The 19,793-nt window shown below is 38.5% G+C and overlaps 1 protein-coding gene across 4 annotated transcripts in view; it reads left to right on the top strand.

Annotated features, from left to right (window-relative positions):
• The first annotated feature begins 201 nt into the window (after positions 1–201).
• Positions 202–19,793, top strand: part of LOC121329654 (transcription factor IIIB 90 kDa subunit-like) — a 75,863-nt gene continuing 56,271 nt past the window's right edge. For 3 of the 4 annotated variants that reach the window (XR_005951800.1, XR_005951801.1, XM_041275357.1), the window contains exons 1-4: positions 202–497; positions 1,298–1,524; positions 7,373–7,453; positions 12,359–12,532. Coding sequence is in view for 2 of the 4 variants with exons in the window: in XM_041275357.1 (XP_041131291.1) it covers positions 1,341–1,524; positions 7,373–7,453; positions 12,359–12,532 (439 nt within the window). In the remaining 2 variants the exon portion in view is untranslated. The remainder of the gene's footprint in view (positions 498–1,297; positions 1,525–7,372; positions 7,454–12,358; positions 12,533–19,793) is intronic. The other variant, XM_041275358.1, reaches the window with a different exon arrangement.

Here is a 19,793-nt window from a genome sequence, read left to right as displayed (position 1 = left end):
AAACACACGTGTACGACAGGGGAGGCTGTTAAAAGTATCTATAAAAACACAACACACCTGCAATTTTTAACATAATAAAGATAAAAACATAAGAAACTTAATGCACAGTAGTTTTATTTTTATTAACATGCATGCTTTACGTGCCTTAGATTTAAAGTTATATTTCCATAGCGTGCACGTCGTTCCCCCCGTAGTGCTGTGTGATGAGAAGGTCCTGGTATTCTGTGTTAGGTCCATATGAATAGCAGAAAACGGGTTTCATGTGTTACAGCTTTTGATAAAGGAATTACTGTGCATTTATTGAGAAACGTCTTCAAGGGAGTTTAGTAACATTTAAAATAAATCTATTACAACTAATATTTGGAAACACACATAAACGGTACACTCGGTTAAGGCCTTCCACGGCTTTAAAGCCTGAGAGTTTCCTACTGATAACACAGTAATACTGTCAGTAACAGTAGGAGACAGTGCTGGTATAGATTTGGCGTGCCTGCACGGTAAGTTCTTATTAATTCCTATTGTGTTGACATGTGTGTGACTAGGGCAAACAATTAAACCAACAATAGCATTATATACGAAAATGTGTATGTGATTGGTATTCAAATAGCTAGTGATATAGCGTTTGAAACACGTGAGTTTGTGGGCCTGGTGATGATCGTGTTTACATCAACATCAAAATCAGTCTTTAGAAAGTATCAATACTAGCAGCCGTAATTAGTAATTTAGACAAGGTTTTTTTTATTGTTAACGTGTATCCAGTTAGTGTAATGTACTGATCACTGATATTGCAGTGAATAAGAAGAGGTTCAGTGTGCTCTGGTGTTTTTTTCCAGCTGACCTGCCTGCACAATTGCTGTGGCTTTGGGGCTATACCTTAGTCTTGATGTTCAACTTAAAAGAGCAAATGCAATGTCGGATGGATATTTTGTAGGAACTGTAACATCATATGTACAGAAACACTTGGTGTCAGTGTCACATGACTGTAACTACCAATATTACAAAAACAGTATTTTTTATTTATTTATTTATTTTGCCAGTTCATTTAGTCAGGCAGTTTCTTAAGCAAGTCAATTGCTTAAAAAAAGTCAATATTATACCTAAAAAATGTTTGTCGCTCAATAAAACGTAATTTACTAAACCATACATTAAGTTTGCAAGAGACTTTTAAATCAAATTTCTCTCTTTGGTTATTTAAAAGTTTAGGACAGTGTCTTTGTAACATGAGTGTTAAAAAGAATAAAGTCTAATTGTCTTTCTTTACAGTGACCGTGTTTTTTTTTTGTGCCCCTTGTAAAAGGAGCCTGGTTCTCAGTGGCAGGGAGGTGTAGCAGCTTGTGAAGATGAGTTCCCGGGTGTGTAAGAACTGTGGGGGCACAGACATCGATGTGGACCCGGCGCGAGGGGATGCCGTGTGTACGGGCTGTGGCTCTGTGCTGGAGGATAACATCATCGTCTCCGAGGTTCAGTTCGTGGATAATGGGGGCGGAGGATCCTCAGCTGTGGGCCAGTTCATCTCCTCGGATTGTAAGTTGATTACAAGAGTTTTGAGGACAAAAAAGAAATAGTCATGTATGTTCCTACAATACATTATCGCAGGGATGGAAGATCTGAACATAGTCATTGCCCTTTGTATCTCCTTGCCTTAAAGCACAGAGCTCAATGCAAAGCAATTAATGTCGTTCAGAGCTGCTTCAAATGGCTCCACAGGCATTCGTAAGTCTTCTGCTAATGATGCTTTATGCACTGCATTAAAAGACTTGGATGGAAAGTCATTGTAATGAGTCAGGATACAATACACAATTCAGGGATGGAAATAAGACTCCTACTGCATAGCCCAGTTTCACCAGCTCCAGGTTTTAATAGGAGCTTGATTAGACCCAGTGTATACCTTTTTTCAATCAAATACTTTTTTGTTGCTTTTGGGTAACTGATTCTGGGAGTGATACACAAGAGGGCGCTGTTTTGCTGTGTTGTCTCACTTTATTTTAAAATAGGCAGGCAGGGGATCATTTTAAAAGTACAATGGCCCATTTAGATGTCGAGTTTAACGTTACTTTAATGCTTAAACAAAATGGCCTCAGTCCATTAAAAGTGCTGACTGACACTGTGTTGTTACAACTGAATTAAATTGGCCTTTATGCTGTGAACCTGCAGTGAACTGGCCCTGTTAGGGGGGTGGGTGTACTTCCTGGCACCACTGAGTTGTCTCTTCAAACAATGGGCTGCACACAATATGCATGCACATTACGCTGAACAAAACTGAATTATACAGCACAGTGTTTAGAGAATGCAAGTCATGTGGAATTGTAATGAAAGCGAGATGCTTCTGAGTTATGTTATTAAGAGTGCAGAATGTGGTGGGGTGGCTGGAGCCAGATCTATTAGGAACACTGGGAACCCATTAGCAGCAGGATTAGAGAGGAGCAGTGCTGTAGTAGAATTAAAAAAAAATAAAAAAATAAAGGAGTGGTGGGATCATCAAAATTCAAAGCTTCAAGTTGGATTGCGTCTTTCTGTTTAAAGAATCAAGTGGCCGTGCATACTTTAGACAGGGGTGTCCAGTCCTGGTCCTGGGGGGCCAGTGTCCCTCCTGGTCTTTTTTTTTCCCAACTGTACCCTAAATTATTTAACTTTACCAATTTAGTGCTTATTAGAAGCTTACTTGGTCCAATTAATTAATTTAGGGTACAGCTGGAACAAAAACCAGGAGGGACACCGGACCCCAGGATCAAGGGTGCCCACCGCTGCTTTAGTAGGATGCTCTGTGTTACGTGGTAGGGTGGGGGTCAAAGTGAGATTATTTATTTATTTATTTATTTATTTATTTATTTAATGCCTAAAACGAGCTGAGCGATTAGTTGTCGATGTGATTTTTTTTGACCAAAAGAGACTTGGCACTGAGGCACTGTTTATTTAATATAGTTGCATGCCCATCCCTCCATTGAACAGTATGATGCAGGTACACTGTTAAAACCTGTCACTCTGTATATTGCAAAACACCCCTTCCCACGCCCCCTGGAAACAAAATAGAAAAAATAATGTTACAGTAATAGTTTACGCTTTTGTTTGTGTACTTTTTTACGAGTTACTGTATCAACGAATCTGGATCTTTTGGGTTTTCAAATTGGTAACAGTGGAAACTACCATAGCTACAATTCTAGAAGTCAGTTATTAAACATACATTTGTTTGCAGTAAGCAGATAATGTCAGTCTAGCACTTCTTTTTTTCAAAGGAATCCAAAAGTAGGTGGAAATCATTGTTTTTCACATTTGTCAGAGGAATGTATATACAGTAGATGCCACAAAAAGTTGTCATTAACTGAAAGTTGCCAATAAGCGAAAAGCCCCCATTTTCAAGTTTATGTGGAACAATATATACTGAAGCTGTACAAATATGGCACTGAAATACATGTTTTAATTGTTAGTGTTGAAAAATGAACATGAGAAACCCGAAATACCCAAACAGAACTGTTTACTTCACGTGTGTAAAAAAAACAAACAAAAAAAAGGAGTAGGCTTAAATAGTACTACACAAAGATCTACTACAATTATCCTTGCAGTGAAACGAACATAAAAAATGTTTTGTACTTGTAATCAATTCTAAAAAAACACCCTTTTTTAAAGTAAGAAATTGTCCAGTGTTGTCTGCTTTTTACAATGTACCATCTCCTGCTGTAAATCCATCTCAATTTTGCGATTCTGCCTCAGTCCACCAGAAACACGCAGTTGCGAAGTCAGTGTGTTGAAAGCTGCATGAAGTATGCGCATAAATCGTGCAAGTGCGCTCTGCAGCACTGGCAACTAGTAATAAAGCTGTCAATAAGCAGTGTGCAGTTGCTAATATCAGAATTCCATTAACATTAAAATCTGTGGGACGAGATTGGTTCCTGGGAAAATGTTGTTAATAAACGAAAGTTGTCTTATGAGGGTTGTTAATAACTGGCATCTACTTAAAATGAATCGTATGCCAATTAAAAGCTTTGTATAATATGTGTAAGTGGTGAGCAGATTACAATCCACCTAGTTACTGTTTATATATTTATTTTAAAAGGCGACTACTGTATGAGCGATTTAGCAAAACCAAAGATACATCAGGCACTCTCCAGCCCTACATCAATTTCCTATTCTTGATAAGCTGTCAAACAAACTGCTTTTTTATTGTTTGATAGACTACAAAATACCTGATTAGCACCAAACTTGGATTACTTTGCCAAAGGTAACATTAGTTAGTCCAGTGTATTGTTGCTAATCTGGGCGTGTAAAACCAGCCACGTGTGTTTTAAAGTTATGGATTAAATATAATTACTTTGCTCCAGTAGGGTTCAGCTTCATTCTTTTTATAAAGCTAAAGGCCACTTTGTTTGAGAGAGCTATGTATGCAGTTTGCAAACCCTTCTGCCATGCAGATGGGATGTAAATCTTGTGCATCTGTCTGTTGAGGTGGAGCCCTTCCTATCAGATGTGATTGGGGTGGTTTTCCCCTTCCTTTCTGTTCTGTTCCAGTTTTTCACGCCACTTTTCACATTCAAGCCAAGGCAATGTAAATATGAATTGCTGGTGCTAATGCTTTATTTAGTTTTGAATTGGTGCAAGGCTGCAAACGGAGGATAAACATAGCATGAGAAAAGGAAATAATCTTCTTGGAATGAGACATGACAAACAGTCAGGCATGCAGTGTTGTGCTTCTCCTGCACTTGAGAAGAGATGCTGTGGTCAGATTGAGAAGGGAAGCTCTGACAATCTGTCTGCGTATCCCGTGGGAGGAACAGGCTGAAGGCACGAAACAATTTGGGATATGTTCAGAGAAGGACTTTAAATGTAACGCTATGAAACTGTGGAGGATACAGCAAAATTTAGTCTGCCTGTATCTGCTCTCTTCATTCTGGAACAGATTGAATGCGCACTTCTTCAAAGTAAAAGAAAGAATGAATTTCCATTGCCTTGAAATTGCTTCCAATTCCATAAATACATAAGTAAATACATGCAAAGGTTCAGTTACGTGCACCTCATAGACGTCAAAGTTTTTGTTTACGAGAATATGCTATTTTTAGAATGGCGTATTATTAATTGGTTCAGTGGACCTATATTTTTTTGTCAATTAGTGGCTTATGTTTTATTAGTCTGTGCTGGGATTTAGTAGGTCTGAAGTGTGTTGGCTGATAGGTGATTCAGATTCATGATCAGCTTTCTGACATGCAGTCTGTGTGCATTCATATCCTGTATCTGGGGAATGCTTTTAGATTTGTACGTAACGTTTTTAATAAAGGTGACAAGTACTCTATATTAATAAAAACATTTACAGTGCGACTAACACAGAGAATCGTATCATTTGATTTAAGTACTTAGAAGCCATCGCCCTAGATGAGGATTAAATTATACTTGCATCTAAAATGCTGATTCCTTGTTAGTGTGGAGACAGCCATGGGAATATCATTGTGGATATCAGACGGAAATGACTCACAGCACCACATCAAACCTATCTCTTATTTTTTAACCCTGCCTGCAGATTAATCTCCGTGCATTTTTTTTTTCAACAAGGTTGTTACAAAGTGGATAACGATTTTCTTATAACTAGTGGGAGGCTGAAGTGACGCAATGTGAAACCGTATATCACTGCATTGTCAGGATCCCGGCTAGTTTCATTTCAATTAGTATAGCCCAGAGGCTTTTCTGCACAAAAATAATTATATTGAGGCTCTGAGATTCACTTGGGTAGCTCTACTTCTCTTGATAAGAGTCAGTGAATGAGTTTAACCTGAGTGTTTTGATGATTAGTGAAGTTAAACTTATCTAATAGTCCTTGGGGAAATTACTGCAGCTGATCAGGTATTGATCACGGTTGCCATAAAGATGCTGCAGGTAAAATTGAAACTATAGTTCAGTGATGGGATGGATAGAAAGCAGAGTTCTAGCCGTATTGCCTTGCTTTCAGTGATTTGTGTTCGAGTTACTCCTCTCCTTCACTATCACTTTCTGTTTATTTTTTTTTCTAGTTTCTGTAATTTTTGCAACTGCTTGTCTGCATTCCTTTAACATGTATTTCAAGTAGAATGCAACTTTTGGGACTTCATAAAGAATGCACACATACACAACCCTCTTCAGTCCTAATTCTGTAAGCAGAAAACATGAGAGACTGTACGGCACACTACCACTTATGAAACAGATAGTACTAGGAAGTTTTAACACTGTGTAAGAACTAGGGCTATTTTTATTTTAAAAACTAATATAATGGATGAAAAATTAGGTAGTTCCTGCCCTTCTGAAAGTCATAATTTTAAGAAAGCAAACAATTATTACTTAAAAGAAAAAGCTTTTTTTTTTTTATGTTTTATTATGACCACCAGGTTTTTTCAGATCATACATAATTTATATGTAATTATTAAAATAGTAAATTATGCACAGATACATTAGAAGTGGAAAATGGATGAACAGAGCTGATTTTAATGACCCCTCCCTTGTGGCTTTGTCATGGAAGGATATGGGTAATCAAGACATTTTTTGCACTGGTTGTTGGTGTGTTACAAATTCAAACCTATTAATGTGGCAGATGGATGACTTTGCAAATGTAAAAAAAAACAGAATCAACAAAGATTATATACAGAATGAGGTCTTCTAATGAGGTGCTAACAGCCACATAAATGCATGAAACAGCTGAAGGCAGCAATTACAGAAAAAGACATGTAAAGCAGTAAAGAAAGCAGTTTTTAACAGTTGTATCTAGTGTCATACACTGTTACCCAAAGATTTCAGTCGGGTATGTACAGTACTCACAGCTGCTGGGTTTGTTAAACACTGTACAGTACACCTCTGTTTCACATTTCAACTACTTGAAAGTTCAACCCTTCATTCTTATTAAATTGTTACATATGTTTTCCGCCATACTGTCGTGTCCTGCCCCTGCATTTTCCAGGTGACGCACATGGCCCATTCATTGTGCGTTCAGATCCACCCAAAAATGTATAACATTAAACAAATTACTGTATAACCAAAGAAATTATGAAGGTTCTGTACATAGTGGTGAAACACAGTCTCTCTTTTTCTGGGCTTAAGTGAGTTTATGGTTCTGCACTCAAGTAAAATTATTCTGAAATGAATATGCTCCACTAAGCAGCTTAATGAATTATCAGAAGATATTGAGTAGTTCTGATGAGATGAAATCCAAGCTTTTTAACCATTTAAACAGCATCACCTTTCACTGGCGGACACAGTTTTGAAGTCCGAAGATATTCATTTAGTTTCTAAAATGAATAAAATTGAAAGCGAAAAAAAGTATTTTCAGCAAACAAGTAGTTGTGAAACCACAATGAATGGAAACATGGATGACAATGCCATAAGTTTAACAGTACTTTCCACACGCCTCTTCTTGTGGCAGGTTCGGGAAAAGGGCCAGTGCTGGGAACAGGATTTCATACCAGTTTAGGGAAGGAATCCCGAGCACAGACTTTACTGAATGGTGAGTGTTAACTTTTTTTCATTTCATTATTTGTATTGTTACCATCTTGTATTCATCCATGTTTATTGCTTACTCTACACAACACGTTATTGCAACCAACTATCGGATGCAGAGTGATGATATCTGATGTCCTTTTGCGTTCGGTTTAAGTTTTAACCATTAACTCTTAGCGCTTAAGCAGGGAAGTACAATATTGTATACAGGCTTTTTTCTAATTGAATGCAATGCATAACAGCATTGTGCACTATAAGTTAGGTATTGCATGCCAACGTGTCCAGACTAAATAAATACTTGCATAATAAATAAGGGGAATTCTAGGCCATCTGTCGAGCCTTGTAAGTGGCATGTCTTGTCTAGGAAACAAGAATGCGTGGGTGGGTAGGGAATGGCTAGTCTGAATGAATGCATCCTGTTTAAACATAGCTGGACACAAAGGGTAGGGGTGGTTCTTGTGCCTGGTCTGTCCAATCTGCAATCTATCAGACAGGCAGTTGTTTTAAAAGTAGATTTTTGGAGTTTTGTGAACAGAAAGTGATTATTTGTTTAAGCTTTTTTCCCCCCATACGTGTACAGGATTTTTCAGGGAGATATTGGTTCTGACTTTACTATTGGGATTAAAAATGCCACCAAGCTAGGTTTATTAAGTTAAAAATGGATGATTTACCATGACAACAAGATTGTCATAATCAGATATGCTTTTTCTTTATAAATAAGAATGAACTGTAAATTAGTAGTAGTACTTGTGAGTATTACAGTTATCATGCAGTGGTAAATTAGGTATGAAATGTATCAATATGCATGGGTAACTGGCTGTGTATGAAACTGAATGTATTAAGAAGTTCAGCATTTAATCATGAACCCCTTGGATCATGCACTTGAAAAAGCTGTACGACTTCTCAACTGGTAACTAATTTCCATTGCCGTGTAGAGCAATCTGTTTCTTTTGCAAACTGACACCTCACCATAACATAAAATAATGCATTGGATTTGCATGCAGTTTTATTACAGTACAGTGCTATTAACCGTGCATTGTTTATATGTGAAAAAAAAAAAGGGGGGGGGGGGGGGGGGGGGGGGGGAGTCTTCGTTTTGAACAAGAAATATGTAAGATTTGGTTTTGCTGCTAAACGAGCCAATTGGCCATACGATTTAGACAAAACAATGATCTCTTTTGTTGTTTGGTAGTGGCCTGGCTTGACTGTATTTCTCAAATACCAGTTTATCCTTGCAACAGCTCAAGGACATAGCGTTGAACGGAAATGTTTACAGGTCAAATTAATGAAGCTCCTTTTTAATGATCTTTGTGATAAAGTGTAGAGTTATTCAAGTGTTGCAGACGTTCGTAAATAATCTCTGTGATATATTACTGAAGTGTCTTTCTATACACATCGCAATGAGCTGTTAGATTGTGAAGAACGAAGGGACTAATAGGTAATTACAGGAGCATTAATGGAAATACATTTCTCATTTAGTTATCCCAGTGTCAAAGTAACTTCCTAGCAATCATTGCTGTTCACTGGTATCTCACTGTTCTCACTAGTATCAGAGAAGGCAAGGCAGCATCCATTAGCAATGTGTGACTCCACCTTTTCTCTAGTGCAAGCAGTTGCTGTTTATGATGTACAGGACGGTGGGTTAGAGGTAATACTGTATATATTCTTGACGAATATGTTTTGCTTCTTTAGGACTGCAGTACGACAGAGATGGGCACCTGCTGTCCATGCCATACACCAGATATTTTCTATGGATTCATGTTGGTGATCTACAGTAATTAACCATTTCAGAACTGGCAGAACCATCATCTTAAACTAACAGCATTTGTGTTGCACACTCTTTCATCCCTTAAGCATTTGCATCAGGTGAGAAGAGGCTTTAGTCCAACAGTTCTGCTCTGATAGTGTAGTGATGGAGGTGACTTCTGACTGTTAGACAGTGATACAGTACTGTGTGCTTGCAGTTTCTGCCAGCGCTTCAGTCATTTCTTTGGTTTCCCTCCGCTGAGTGTCTGAGCTTTCAGGAAGATTGACCAACTCTTTGGACTTATTCAGTGGCTATGCTTGTTTTTCCACTTGTATGGAGCTGGCACACGACACGATTAACAAGTGAGATAAATTGCGTTTATCTGGGTACTTTGCTGAGACTTTCGCCAGCTTGTCCATTAATCCATCCGTGATGAAAGTCAGTGTGCTGGATTCTTGTCATTTGCAGTATCTGAAGTGCCCAGTCAGGTCACGTTGTTCTAAGTGGTTTGTTATTAATAATTTATTTTAAAAAAATGTAATGGTGCGTATTGCTTCTTTTAAGTGGGTCAATGAATTATTTTCCCTCTGATCCCTAGAATTGTCAGAGAGCGATATTGCCAGGAATCGTCTATTTAATGACTTTTAGTTGCGCTCTTCATTTCAGTCCCTGTGGTTGATTGTTAGAATATGCGGTATCATGACGGCGATGCGTTTCATATATATTTCTTTCAGTATATGTCTGCAGTAAGACCTATTGTAGGTAGCCTACAGATTTCAGAGCTTTCTTTAGGATTTTTCTTCATCTTTTTATAGTGTTGAGTTCCAGTTTAGTAGATGGAAAAATACAGACTACATCTTGAACATGGTTTACCCCCTCGCCCCTAAAGCAGTGTGAAAGTGCTGCAATGAAATAGGATACTGTTACAGAAACCAACTACACTGGGGGGAAAAAATCCTTTGTGGTTAAACCTGGAAACAAAGCTGTTCCTTTCTCTTGTCTATTAACATAATGTACAGCACCTCTCAATAGACTGGGGCACTCTTTACAGCGTCGTCTTACAGAACTGAGGTGATTTGTTGCAGTCGGATATCAATAGGGATTCAGATATTGTTTTGCGATGCCTATATGTAACCGTTTCCGTCCTGAATCATTTTTGTCAAGCTAAAGAATAAACTCTCCTTTACTGAGTATACATGAGAACAGGGCAAACGTGTGTGTAATATATATAATATATCATATTTCTACACTACCTCAGACTGGGACCTAGTGATTTCCGATGGCATGTGTTAACATGTGGTGCTAAGATAAGGCAGAACTTTGAGGTATAAACTGAGCGCCTCAGGGCTTTGTAGGGAGATAGGTTAGAAAACTGATATAGAGAGAAAGGAAGTTTGAGACCAATAAATCTTCACCACAGAATTGACATTGGGAGGCATAATAAACACGAGATCCTAAAATTAAATAGCGGGGGCAAGAAATCAAATGTTTTGGATGGTCTCAGCAAGCAATTTTGAAATGAGAAATGCTGCTTTATTAATATAAATCGATTCAGTTTTGTGTACAAAACACAGTCCAGCAAAACAAAGTGAAAAATTCTTGGTCAGAAAGTGTGACTGCTTGATACTGGCCGACAGTGTGACTCACAACGTTTCTATTAAATGAATTTTTTTTTTTTGTTTTTGTTACTACTATCGAGAACAAGTGATGAAGTGAGATCTTGCATTACGGAGTGCAATGGATACGTGTAATTTGCAGTTGGATTTTAGAGTCTGAGGGTGAGAGAATATAAATGCCTGTTCTTTGGTTGAATGGGGTGATGTAATGGCTAGTTTACACCCACAGTCTGGTTTTGTGGTTTTCCCAAAATAAGCAGTAAGTTATCTGTCTTGTTACTGTAATTATGTGTGGTTACCTGGCCCTTCTCGTAGAGATCAGTTTCTTTTGAAGTCTTTGTGTACCAGCTCCCCAATAATATATGTCCATCTGCAAAAGCCATTCGCTGTGCCTGTATAGAAATGACTTATTGTCCACAGGTAAAATAATAATGTGCCCTGAGTATTGTAAAGGCCATAGTGCAAGTACAAACGTTCCTTAGAGGTTCTGTTTTCTTTCATCGTCTGCCTAACTTCTGCCTTTAACTTTGAATATTCCTTTTGCTTGTTCAGTTTATATTACTGAAAGTTTTTGCGCTTAACTTGACCAGTGCTTTGCACAGTGTACACTAGATTGCTTGGGGAAAGAACTCTAGCCACATTTAACATTCCATGTTTCAGTTATTTTTAAATAAAAGCAATTTTAGGAAGCAGTGCAAGCTGAACTTGCAGACAGATTCATTGTGCTCGTCTGTTTTTTTCTTGGGCTGTCGCTGGTCTCCTCTTGCAGTAAACACTGCCAGACTCTTCCTTTAGCTCAAAGCTGTTCCTGTGTGTTCCACACAGGTGCCTGTGCTTTACTGCAGATGTCTCTCCGCTATCAGTTCCAAGCTGAGATCTCCCTATTGTGCCACACTGTACACATGGTGTGTCTGCATGCACTAGCTGAGACATTAAACCTGTGCTTCTTAAATCTATCATCTTGTACTCCTGATTCTCTCTTAATTGCAACTCGATGAAGATGCAGTGTGAGTGAAACCAATTATTAATAAGTGAATGCAGATAACTGAGCATCATTCCCATGAAGGGAGCTTGTATGCAATTGTAAATCATCTGCTACTCAAACTGCATGCAGTATCTTGTATGTCGTTTCTGATTCCGTCTTCGTATTTCTAATTTTATGGAAAATCCTTGGGTGGGGAGGGGACTCTAACTGTACCCTTTGCTTTGACCTGTGACCTGGTACCCTGATTTGACCATATTGGGTTCACTGGAGTCGGTCAGTCAGAAATAAGTATTCCAGTAGTGCTGTGTTTGTTTTATTGCTATCATTTTTGTTTTAGTACAATGTTTATTCCTTATGTTCTAGTTCATTAACTGTTTTCTGCCAATTTCACTTTTCCTTGCACCACCTTGTTGAAAATACATTAAGAAACAACGGATCACCCTTTCCTTGTGGCCAGAAAAATTGAAAAAGCTGTGTTGGTAACATTTCAAAGGCTTTGCTGTGCTGTTCCAGTCACTGATTCTACTGGCTTTGTGTGGAAATGTTTTAATGTCTTTGTTTTAGGGAAACGTCAAGTAAACCACCTGGGCCACCAGCTGCAGCTGAATAAGCATTGCCTGGATACAGCCTTCAACTTCTTTAAAATGGCGGTGAGCAAACAGCTGACTCGGGGCAGGAAGATGAGTCACGTTATTGCAGCCTGCCTCTACCTTGTCTGCAGAACAGAGGGGACACCTCGTATCCTTTTCACGGGTTAATGCAGTAAGTGTGTAGGAAATGTAAACCCTGCCTGGTGAGCAAGGGTTGACGGCACATCGACAGGACGAAGGCGAGGTCCACACAGATTGCACAGTTTGTTACAACTTGAATTAATGTGTCATCTTTCTGTTTGAATCCTTCCAGGCCTTTTATTGTGTTTAATGAACAAGCCTTTGGCCCGATGTGAGCAACTTATATTTATTATACTAGTGAGTAATTGGTTTTAAAGAGAAGGATAGTCTGGACTCGAGAGAATTTCAGTAAAGTTAAGTAATTCTGACTGTGCAATGTCTGCCGTCTCCTCCTTTATTGTATTCAGCATTTCCTTTCATCTTACCCGATGCTTACTTTACAAGTGTCTCTAAACTACGTATATTGGTCTGAGCAAGGGGCTTTAAAAGCAAAGTAGATGAGTAATTTTCCATTCAGTGCGTGCGTGTGTGTGTGTGTGTGTGTGTGTGTGTGTGTGTGTGTGGCCCTGAATCCGATTATATTACTGATCTTCAGAAGTTGTTGAGGACAGAACGGGCCCCCCAGCTACTCCTTTTCAGCAGCAAATCCACCTTTTTTTTGGGGGGGGGGGGGGGGATACCTAGAAATTGACTAAAAAAGACTGTCTGTACAGCTGTCAGTAAATATGCTTTTCAAGATAAGGTACAGTACACTTGATTTTTGCGAAATCCTTTCAAAAGCCACCTTATAGTTCTTTGCCTTGTTACTCTAGATTTCGTTCTCATTTATTTATGTATTTATTTTGGTTTAGTCATGTTTAAAGCCCTCTATTTTGTGGTCTAACCCTGCATTGGTTGTTTATCACTGATCCATCACCTAACTTAAAGTGAGGTGTGGTACTTTTCTACACCTTCCTGACTGAATAGCATTCCTTTCTTTATGCTTGCGAGATTGGAAGGGATGAGGGGTTTTGCTGCTGAGTGCTTATTGCTTTGTTTGCCAAAAATGAATGAAAAAAAAGTCTTGGTAGTGAACCAGGAATTACAAAGTTTCCACGCCGAACCTTGCATGTCAGCTGTACACGTTGTGGAGCTGTCAGCGGTTTGGCTTTAGTTTAGTTGCTGTTGTGTTTTTAAAGGGCAAAGTGTTAAACAAACCAATGCAGGTAACCGCTTTGCTTTGCTGCTTAATTATCAGTTTATTGTGAAAGGGCAGAACCGGAACATTAGCTTTCAATGATTTATTTTTTTTATTTTTTTAACGTTTTGAAGAAAATGTTAACAGTTATGTATAGATGGCTGTGTTGTGATAAGCAGCTTGAAGGCTTATAGCTTTAATACCCGATGTGTGTTACACGACATGTGAGTTCAAGCTGCTGGATAATTATGTAAGGCCTTTGAAGAGCTGTGTTGCGACTGGGATGAATGCTTTCAGAAAGGAGGCATTCAGTCTGACTTGCACCTGTTTTAAGTCAAGTCAAAGTCGTCATCCCCCCCCCCCCCCCCCCCCCCCCCCCCCCAAACTAGGCCAATATTTACATAAAAAAAACAGATTTATCAACTTTGAATTGCTTTTCATTTCAAAGACACAACAAAACAGGCATGCAGTTTTTCTTTTTTTTTTCTTTCTGTTCACTGAAAACAAAAGTTTATTTTGTCTGTGAAGGTTCTCAATGGGAGTAGTGTAGTACATATGCATGTGTGGGTGGCAGTCTGATGGTCTGTCTTCCATTTAGTACTTTTACAATATCTTCATTCAACACTGGCCCTATAATCTTTTCTTTTTTGGAAGCATACCACGGTGTCCTTTTTTTTTTCTAGAATTGATTTAAAATGCACTTGCAGTACATGGCCACCTTCCATCTGGAAAAACACCAACCAGTTTTGGAAGTTTACAATGTGAAATAATGCAAAAATTACGTTTTTTAGGCATTTCTTTTATTGGAACGGATTTGGTATAACATTAGATGCCAGGAGGGGGCAGTGCAGTATGTAGTGGACCTCAATGTATTTGTAAAAAGAAAAAAACTGAAACGCTAAATTCAAGACCCATATAATGAAATCTGTAAATCATTGTGCCACCTTTTCTGGGCTAGTCAGCAATGGTGTTCAGTGCATTTATCAGCAATGCTTCAGTATATTCAAGTATTGTTCCAGTAGAAAACTAGCAACAAACTCATCAAACTCCATGCACGCCTTGGTCTGGAGTGATCCTAATTGCAATTTTCATGCATAGTCATTTGAATTATTTTTGTAAATCTAAATGTTTTTGATAAGTGGTTTATTGTCTTATCTCAGTAATTTCATGCTGGGTTTTTAAGTTTAAAGTAAGTCCTGGATAATTCTACAGTTTCCCAAGCTTCTTGCTGCAGTGCTTTGAGGATTTGGAGGGGCATGTTTTCGAGTACTTCACATTTCTGATGTTTAAATATTGTTGAACCCCCCCCACTTGCAGAGTGATTTTCTTTGACTTACGCTGGAGATCAAACTGCATTTATGTTCTTGCAAACCAAAACATCCCTGAAGCTTTACCACAAAATGGTTTGAGCAACTGCTGGGTCTCGTAGTTACTTTTATCTTGCTATTAATTTTGGTTCCATTCCTACAGTACATGCTAAGATAAATAGCTGCTTATTGCACTGTACCAAGTACTAAAATAGTTTCTCGGGGGAGGAGGGGGGAAGAAACCAGACCAAGGTTAAGAAGGAGTTTCCAGGGAGTGAGGATACTTATCTCTTGGTAATATTTGTCTAATCTGTGTTTGGACAAATGACTCCACATCCTTGTGGTAAATTGCAAGGCTGTGTTTCTGTGGCTCCTGACGCTACTGTAACCTTGTTCTTTACTAGAGAGCAGAAAGTTAAAAGCTGAGATTGGTATCTGCGCTCCCGCTGGGATACTGAGTATGCAAGAGCTGGCTCTGCGCTTTGAGAGATGACCAGTAATCGCACGCAGAAATCTTAATTGGTAGGATTAGGAGCTGTAAACATCCTCCTAAGAAACATGCAGTTTGAATCGTAATTCTTCTTAAGTCAGTGATATTTATAAGGACCCGGCAACAGTAGATCTGCTGCAGTATAGATTCATTACCAAATAATTAAATAAGACTTTATGCAGTTGTGCAGCGAAATACAGAGAATGGAGAAAGCAAGTGGAAACTTCTGCCGAAAGTGGCACGTGCTTTTTTTTTTGTTAACGGGCTGTCCCTCACGTGACTGATCAATCTTTGTTTTGTATTGGCATCCCTGTCCTACGTTCTGTAATTAATACAAGATGCATGTCAGGTAAATCAGATCTGAAGGACTTTGAATGAGGGCTGCAGGCACTTGATTGACAGTTTTCCCATTTAAAATAACACAAAATACTAGGAGAGGAGTCACATGGAATGTTCTTCATCTTCAAATTGGAGGAGATGCCCTCTAGTTAACACTGCATTATTACTTTCAGGGTTACTGCTCTACTTTATTTCTATTAAAATAGTTGTGTGTTCTCATGTATTAAACACAAGCCTACAGTAGCCAGTATGTTTTCAGTTTCTTCCTAATATTCTCCCCAGTCAGTTACAGAGAGAATGTACCCTTTTTATTCCCTGTATTCTGCTGTGTCTGCTCCGCTATCTTTCCAGCACGTCTTTATGGTAGATGGAAACCTTCCCAGAAATGACATCACCTATCAGCAGTCTCTGGTGCATCCTGGAAGAGTTCCCAGCACATTCATTTTTGTTTTGTTCTTCTCAGTGGAAACAGATACTAAATGCCTTAGTCTCTAAAAAGGTGTGTATGAGAGTAGACTTAGCAGCCTCTGACACAGTATTCTGCCCCAGTCTGGGCTCTTACTGGAAGGCTGCTCAGTGATGCTTTTGGCCTAGATGTTGCAAGCCATGCTTTGCATGAGGTGATTTTAGCACATTAAGGATTGTTTCTGAAAATGTTTACATTTGAAAATCTACATGAACTTCTTACAGTAGTAGCATCAGATGACTCCTCAGATGGGAAATTAATTCTCTTAAGCTTTTATTTTTTAACCAGTCACCGGTCCCTTCTACTGTATACCTAATGGAATGAAACCAACATTATTAAATTAAACCGACAGAGGCATCCCTGTACTGTACTGTACTGTTCAGAAACAAACATTTGAAAGGAAAGTAAAAATTTGAAATCAAACTTACAAAGCTAGTTACAAACAACTTGGGCATGTGTTTCACTCCTTTAAGTGCCCTTGTTGGTTGCTTGTAAGCTGTTTAGCCAAGCAGTATACAACGTACAGACATCGGATAGTAAACATTTGGTTTTGCTTGCATGTAGAAGTGTTCTTGTCCCTCACTGTTAAATACATATGACACGTAGAGGGCACATTCTGACATTGTGAAAGTGTAGTTCAGTCTCCAGACTGTGCTTTTTTGACTGGAGCTCTCTTGAGCAGACTGCCCTGATTAACTGAGAGATGCTGAAAGGTCCACTTGCCCTCCCTCACCACACTGCAGGATTTAAGCCTGGGTTCTGAAGGTGAAATAATGGGATGGAGACCGCTCTGCCACTAATCCCTTAGCAGGGCTAATTGGGTTCCTGGAAATCTTGTTTCCCTACAAACACATAACAGATTAAATATTCAGACCTGTGTGAAGTGGTTTCAAATAGTTACATTTGCATTCAGGAAATGCGGTTTCTTTTAATGTTTGAGGAAAAGTACATTTTGTTGCTTATGAATTAAGCTGCAGTGTCAATCACAATACAATTGCTTGGCAACCATCTCGTCAATAGACAATAGGGGTTCATATAAGCTCTGTAGATTGTTGTTCATGCAGGCTGCTAATAATGACTTGTCGAACAGACAAATTGAGGGCAGTTGGAGGTCCGAAGCTCATTGTAAAATCGAAAAGTACACTACAGGCTTTGTGAAGTGCTTCGTGTCCTGCTGCATTGTGAGGAACAGTGCAGGGGGTGTGGGTACATGCTGACACTGGCAATTTAAACACTGGCACTTTTATTCTAAAGAAATACAAACGCAGTGAAACAGGATGCAGCACATTCTTTTAACCAGTCAGGCAAATCATTTGCTGAAGCTGTGCTCTTGAATTGCATTTAACTTTACCTGTTTAATATCCCTTTTCATGTGGGATTGTTGTTTACCAGGCTTACTAATGAATGTAACTTTTTTCATCCACCTGGGCCAGTCCTGAAAAGACTCTTATGTTCAGGTTTTAGAAATGACCACAAAAGGCAGGATTTGGTGTGTATAGGTTTTCTGTTTACTTACTAAGTAAAAAGTGCAATTAAATTATTTTTACATTGGATAAAAATATTATGCACAATGCATTCTAGGAAGCTGATGAATTCATACCGTACATTTTTAGAAAAGGTTTTGCTGTTAACATGTTAAGCGACACATGTTCACCACTTAAACTATAAATAATGTATGCAGCTTTTTTTTAAATGGTGCAACGACAGAGTTATGTAAAAGCCTGCACCTGGAAATTTTGTGGAACATACTTGCCAAAGTCTATGAGGTGTCCAAATGAATTAAATACATTACGTGAATTTCTCCTTCATTTAGATTCTGCCTCTTTTCAAATGCATAGAAAGTGTTCTAAAGAACGAAGGAGTAATATTCCTGTATATGACATGGCTTTGTATATGGATGTTTTGAAGTCAAGATTTGCAACACACTTATGTTGCTGGGATTTTATCAGGGCGTCAGATTTGTTTGTGTGACCCCCCCCAAAATCATTGCCCTGGTGTTCCACCTATTACAGGATTTAAAATCTGCCGTAAGGTACTTGCCTCATATTGGTGTAGTATTACTGGCTTATTCATTTTGAGCTTTTCCCCATTCAGATGTGCCAGAGCTAGGCAGATGGAAACAATGTATCAGAATATGATTTTTAAAAAAAAGTTAGAAAAAAGGGAATAGACCGTTTCTTTTTTTTAATTTAAGACCTGTTTCAGCTGGCCCTTAAGAAAATGATTTGCAGTGCAGTTTTTTTTTTTTTTTGCAGTTGACAGCTTTATCCTGCTATTACTCTGCAAAGGTGTGTATTTGTGCCAGCCTGCATTTACAGTACTAGTCTTTGTGGTTAACTGCTTCTTTAATGTCCACGAGTGGAACAGGCCCTTTTCTCATCGTTTTTAGTGTTGTTTTTAAGAGCTCTCTTCTACCCTCTACTTCTGACGAGAGGGAGGAACAAAGGCACTCATTTGCAGTTGTTTCTGCTCTCAAGAAGCTGAGACATGGAAGAATAAAGTGTGTATTATTGATACTGACTCTGGCCCTTCACTGGCACTGCGTTTATTCTCACAAGGGTTTATATTGTGGGCAATGGCAGTCAGTCAGAATTTGTAAACCACAACAAAAAAAGAGTTTATGCAAGATTTGCAAACACCGTGATTTATCAATTACTCTGAGGACTTGGAAAGGGGCAAGATTCATATCTATATTGTATTTATAAGTGTTTTAATTATAAAAATCAGAATGCAGCTGTTAAGCAAGTAGTCATGGATGTTTTAGCCAGATGTTATCTGTGTAAGAAGTCATGTGCACCTTACTGGTTTGTTTGTTTGGTTGTTTGTTTGTTTTTGTACTTCTGGTAAATAGTAAAGATTATTTGATAGCTTTGCTCAATACAGCCGTTTGCCAAGAGTTTAGTTATAAACTTTGCTAATGATTGTGCCAGCCTTTTTACTTGATGGTTAAGCTACTATGGAAAATTATGTTCACTGACCTTTCAGCTTTTTAACAAGAAGAAAGAACATTGTAGGATCCCAGCCTTTATGCTGTTGAGTTTTAAAATGAACCCCAGTTTGTTTGTTTGTTTGTTTGTTTATTTGTTTGAGGGGTTCTGTTTGTGGAGGGAAATGGTTACGGGTTATAGAAAACAATTCTTTTTCTTTAAACATGCATATTGCTCTTCTGAAGTCTGCTGAACTAGAGGTCCCCTTAAATTATATTTAAGCAGGTCATTACAGTAGGGCTGCAGTATTTTCCGCTGAAACCTTAATCTGCAGTTAAGTCTGAGTTACTTGGTATGCGTTATTTTAAACTCTATTTTCTCTTCTGCACAACAATTTCCCCCAAGAAGATTTTACTTTATTTGTTGAGGTAATAGGCAAAATATTACGGCAAATCTAAATGCATTTTAATGATGTCACTCGTTGCTTCTTCGGTGCATGATGATCCCATAATGTGGTTGTTCAGCAAATGAGCTATCTCTGCTCATGACCATTAAATAGCTATAGATTTATCCCTGATATATAAACATCCAGTAATTGGTTGTTCTATTGGCGAAAAACATT

Source organism: Polyodon spathula, chromosome 17 (assembly GCF_017654505.1).
Source record: "Polyodon spathula isolate WHYD16114869_AA chromosome 17, ASM1765450v1, whole genome shotgun sequence".
In the NCBI taxonomy this organism is placed as follows: Eukaryota; Metazoa; Chordata; class Actinopteri; order Acipenseriformes; family Polyodontidae; genus Polyodon; species Polyodon spathula.
This window is presented reverse-complemented; position numbering and strand designations above follow the sequence as displayed.